Genomic DNA, 5,840 nt, shown 5'->3' on the forward strand with positions numbered 1-5,840 from the left:
ATATATTCCCACCCAGTATTTTGTTTTTGGCCATAAATAAAATCTGCTTCTTTTTGCAAGCCTCGTCTTGAGTCTCTGTCTTTGGCATTCTGGTGATTCAGCTATATTTTGGGACCTTACACCGCTCTCCCTGTCAAAGAAGAAAAGGGTAGCTGCACGCTCCTATTCTCAGCCTTCTTTTTAACATTCATCCCTTGAACAGACCACATACCACCCACAACCAGCATTTGCACATGCTTTGATTAGCCCAGTTTCCCATTTTCATCTATTTGATTTGTGTTTGTTACCATTTATGTATTATTATTTGCAGTTAATCTATTTCCCTTGTCAAACACAATTATAATTTCTATTGTAAACAGAACAATTTGGCAAACATTTTTAGACGTCTCCTAAGATTTTGATTTAGCTCCGAGTCTTCAGGATGTACATTTCCGATCTCCATGATAAGAGGCAATAAGATTGGAGAAATCAGAAGTGGGGGATACTGACTGTATAGGAGAAAATAAAATCACCCCTAAAAAGATATGATGGAAATGTCAGAAATCTATACTGTGGACGAGTGGTAGAAATTAGGCAAGGTTTTTTAAAAACTAAATTTATCTTCTTGTATACAATTGCAGCACAAGGCTGCCTTGTTCTTGATATTTAGCAAACTATGTGATATACTGTATATGGATATCCTATAAATTAATTATCTGATGAGATAAATTAATTGCATAGAAATTAATAAACAGTGATTCTAGTCCAGATAGATCAATCCTAATTTATACGTATTGCAGAAGTTTTTAAAATTATTTTAGCACCAAATTAAAATGTTTCAAGTGAGTTTTTTTAAAAAAACATATTACAAAATACTTGATGATTTAACATTACTGGAATTCCACAACCTAATTCCATTATCAATGTCAAGATGTGTAGGCCCCAACTCTAATTCTCCAGCCAATTATGGTGGCTGGGTAATTCTGGGAGTTAAACTCTAATTTATATGGACCATGACAGCTGCTGGAGTGATTTCCTCCAATTTATAATCTTAATTTCCTTGTTGTCATTCAACAATGTGCTAATTTTGGATTCCAAGGTTCCCCCCCCCCCCCATCCTTTTGCTGTCCTGCCACTTCCCCTGGATATACAGCAAAACAGCCTGGAATCTTAACTACTTACCTGAAATCTTCCATTGATCTCAATGGGGTTGACTTCTGCATGGATATATATATACAACTATGTCACAGGCAGGGGTGAAATCCAGCAGGTTCTGACAGGTTCTGGAGAACTGGTAGTGGAAATTTTGAGTAGTTCGGAGAACCAGCAAATACCACCTCTGGCTGGTCCCAGAATGGGGTGGGAATGGAGATTTTGCAATATTCTTCCCCCAGGAGTGGGCTGGGAATGGGAATTTTGCAGTATCCTTCCCCTGCCACGCTCACCAAGCCACGCCCAACCCACAGCCACAGAACGGGTAGTAAAAAAATTTGGATTTCACCATTGGTCACAGGTGATACTGTACCAGAAGGCCAGATACCCTTGGAATGAGGCAAATGACTCTAGGAAGATTGAGACCAAAGCCAATACAGAAGGGCAAAGTTAGCCCAGGCATTTTGTGATGTGACGCAAAAGACATGATGCTGGGGGAAGTTATAGGTGGGAAAGCCCATAGAGAAACGCATCAGCTAAATTTTACTTTCCCACTAGTGATAATTATCTTTTCTACCACTTGCAAAACAGCAGGATACCTCGTGAATGGTACAAGGTAAGTCAGGGGATGCACATAGCTTCCTCCCTCACCATCATGCCAACCATCAGTGTGCATTTTCTGAGGTTGTTGTTTTACTCTATCTGGCCCTGGATAGGAGGAGCCAGAGAGTTAGAAACACAATTTTTTAAACCTTCTAGTAAATGCCGCAAGGCATATCATCATAAAAAGTTGTAGGGATCTAATATTAGGTTGGAACATCTAGTATCCATACTTAATTAAAAGCTGCTTTGGCACAAGTTTCTTTTTATTATACTACAAGTTTAAGAAGTTAAGTTGCCTTCGGTCAGACTATTTGCCATTAATTCCAGTACCTTCTGTTTTAACTAGCAGCAACTCTCCAGTGACTGAGGCATACAGACTCACCTGCCCTCTGCTATTCAGTGCCTTTTTAAATGGAAGTGCCTAAGCATGTGTCTGGTTATTGACTTACTTCCCTTCTCTAAAAGCTTTCTTAAGAAAAATAAACATACTATTTTCTATCCTTGTTTCAACTGCCAACTAAGCAGGCATTCTTCAAGGAACAAATCACGTCGTTCCCGCCCACCCCCACCAAAAAAAATGTACAGCCAAACCAATTGATGTGCAACATTGTCATTGTTGGAAGAAGTGTACACATTTCCTAACACATGAGCAAAGGGCGGTTTTCATGAGATCAGATTGGTGTCCCATCCTTACACTGTACAGCTACCAGAGCTGCTTGCCCAGTGTTTAAATTAAAGTTTAAGACAACAAGAAGGTGGACAACAAGGAGATGGACAACAAGAAGGTGGACAACAAGAAGGTGGACAACAAGGAGGCAAACAACAAGAAGGCACACAGCAAGGTGACTCTATCCTCACAAGACTGGTCGGTCCTATGCTGTACGTTACTTCATTCTCACAAATCCCTGGTGGTAAACAAATCTCCTTGGTGACAGTTGAATAGTTGTATTCCTTCCCTCTACAAGTCTTAAATTCTTCTTCGTGTTCAGCACAAACTTTAACCTTCCCATCTTGCACTTTCACTGTAATGTCTTCTGGATCAAAACCTTTAACATCCATTAAAGCTAAAAGCTTTGGACGACTACATGCTGCCATCATTTTACAAACCCTTCTTCGAATCCTGCAGTTATAACAAAGAAGAGGATAAGAGTGCAACATACCAATTTAAATATTAGAATATCCTATACAAATCTGATGTTATACATAGTTCAATATTTAGCAGTAAAAGTTAATACATCTCAAATGTTGATGGAAACTAAACTGTAGAGATTAAAAGAAATGTTTCAGGGTTGAACTCATCTATATTCTACTGATGTTAGCAATGACAAGGTCATTGCAATGTTAAATTAGTGAAATTCTTATCAGTGTTGGCATTACTGACATGATTATTACACAAGACACATCCACATAAATTTTGTTATTGGGAAGCACCAGCTAGGAAATGCTGAAAGATTGTCAAAGGTTGCTAAAAAAAGAATTGGAAAAATGTATGATGCAAATCATGTTTCGGAATACTTTTTTTTTTTTTTTTTTGCTAGGCTGTTATTCACACAATGCTCAGTGTGATGTGAACCTATCTACTGGAGTTTGTTAATGCTAAACAAACAGCATTATAAGGTAGAATACAAACAAAAGAGAATATATGTAGTTCAGGTTGGCCAGTGGAGTTCTTGGTATTCCCTATATTTGTTGTTTGCTTGCATATGCTGTCTTACCCAACCAGGTAACATCATAAATGCTAGTGAGTCTGAGGTTTGCCCTGGTTATATACAGTAGCTTATACCACAAGTGTTGATGGAGGTACATTTGCACACTATTTGAAAGGGACAAAAACCTAGGAAGGAAACAAAAAGATCAGAACACATCTTCTCCAGCAGCCCACACACACAGATAAGCAGGGATTAACACCATACAAATAAGCAGAAAACAATACCCTAAATCAAGGAACTACCAAGGAGAAAATCACTCCCCCACCAACACAGGCAGGTGTTTGTGTTATTATATATAAATAGGAAGCAAACCTCACACTCACTAGCACTGATGATGTTATCTAGCAAGTTAATGAAACATCTGCAGCAAATAATCAAGTTTAGAGGGCACCAAGGACTCCACAGGTTTAGTATGATTTATGGATTGGGTACTTTAAACAGGATAAACTGGCCTTTAGTTCAGATAAAGTGAGATCTTGTTCAGGAGTATCAGGGGAATTTAGGCTAAAACGGAAATCTAAAAAAAACCCCACCCTATCAACAACTACACACATATCTTGGAAAAGGCATTAATAAATCATTTTCAAATTTTGTCAAGACAATTGCATGGAACTGTCCATGAAGTTTCTGGGAGCTGAAGAAAACTTGAAGACTTTTAAAATCTTTATTCAATCACAAGTTTCTCATTGAAATTTTATATCTATGTCTATTTTCCATTGGACTATCCAATTGTATAGTCATGTATGACCTCAAACTAATTATTTCCATCTGGTTGTTCCTAATCAGAATGGCTTGTTAAACATACAATTGTCTAGGCTCAGACACATCACACTAAGCCATACCTACTACAACACTCTCTCTATACCAGTTGGCTTAATGCAATATGTAAACCTAGACAAAATGGTGGTATCAGATTAGAATGATCTACCTTTAAAATGTACCAGTAAATTCTGCCTTTTTCTCAGTCTCAGAATGTAAATATTTTGAACCAAACAGCAAGCAAATTTTTATAATAAATAAAATATAGCTCTAAATATAAGAAAAGAACATTGGCTATGGAAGACTTAGCTATATTCAGACTGCCCAACCAAAATGTATTCAGGATGAGGCTGCCTTTAAATAAATCAGATTTCGCTGCTACAGAAGGCAGCCACTGGAATCTTTGTTGCAGACAAATGGTTGCATTGTGTTACACCATTTAACCAGGAGCCATATTTGCCACTGTTTTCCCAGGCTGATTCAACAAAGCTGGCTGAGGAATTCTGAGGAAGTTAAAGTCCACAAGTCTTAAAGTTGCCAAGGTTGGAGACCCCTGGACTATTCTTCATCCCAAATAAAAATATGAGGCATGTAAGACAAATTATGCTCAGCCTCTGTTTCAAAGACCAATGGAACTAAGTACCATTCATTCTCATTTCATTCCCCGCTGGTTCTTGATCTAGTAAAATGAAGAAAGAGGAAACAGACTTACCTGGCCAGTTCTTGCTCAGCTTCTATTTTAGCTCTAATAGCTTTCCGCTCCAAGGTTGAGAGGCAGAGCGGCCGACAGGGACGGCAACATAGTATGTCACACAGGCAATGGGGGTACGGATGGAGAAGGCAGCAACAGTAGGGATGGAGATTTATATCACAGCAGCAGTGGGTCTGCACGTCGCAAAATTTAGGGCAGCAACTCATGTCTAGAAGCCTTAAACGCCTTTTTATTTCTCTGTCAGTTCGCTTTAAATCTCGCCTCACAGTTTCCAGTGCGTGACAGAGAGTTGCCATTAGAAAGCATTAAACCATATTCACGTACGAGTACAACCTTTGCCAAAAGGGCACCCGTCAGGAGAAAAAAATTGGTCTTGCAAGCCCTGGCCAGAAGTTTGCATTAAGGAGCCAGCTCCTGATGCTTTAGTTGTACTTCAGTATGCTCTTTATGACATCATTACTGTGTAAATATGTCACAATCTCACCGTTTCCATGGAAATGGCAAACAGTATATCCCAGAGTACCAAATACAAACTCAGTAACAGAAAGTGTCAAAACTGAATGCCATTATTTAATAGCCCACATTACACACATTTTTTTTTTAATGCCGAGTTCCTCTTAACAAGGAGTACACTTTGTGCTTGTGTTAAAAGTTGGGATAGGAGAACTCAAAGCTTTGTAAGTCACAACAAGGCATCATTTAGCTTCAGGGGAAAAAACATATTTAAAGAAAGGAAGATAGTGTATCCTGAAAACTGAAACGGATTGACAATATATAGTCACAAAGTTATAGTCTGGGGCTAAAAATAATGTTGCATTATTGATAACTTCAGTTCCAAAGGAGCCTTCATACCTTTTGATTGAAAAACACTAACAAACAGAAAGCTTTTTCAAAAGAAGAATCATTTATTCGAAAACACTTTGGGT

General features: G+C 38.4%; 1 protein-coding gene across 1 annotated transcript; it reads right to left on the reverse strand.

Annotated features, from left to right (window-relative positions):
• Positions 1–2,466: 2,466 nt before the first annotated feature.
• On the reverse strand, positions 2,467–5,210 carry ODF1 (outer dense fiber of sperm tails 1). Its single transcript, XM_070942077.1, has 2 exons — positions 4,915–5,210; positions 2,467–2,854 (listed from the first exon to the last, which is right to left on the reverse strand). The coding sequence occupies exons 1-2, from the start codon at positions 5,208–5,210 to the stop codon at positions 2,467–2,469; spliced, it is 684 nt and encodes a 227-aa protein (XP_070798178.1).
• Between the last annotated feature and the right edge of the window lie 630 nt (positions 5,211–5,840).

Source organism: Pituophis catenifer, unplaced genomic scaffold (assembly GCF_029215685.1).
Source record: "Pituophis catenifer annectens isolate HBS135680 unplaced genomic scaffold, rPitCat1.0.hap2 SCAF_3, whole genome shotgun sequence".
Lineage (NCBI taxonomy): Eukaryota > Metazoa > Chordata > Lepidosauria > Squamata > Colubridae > Pituophis > Pituophis catenifer.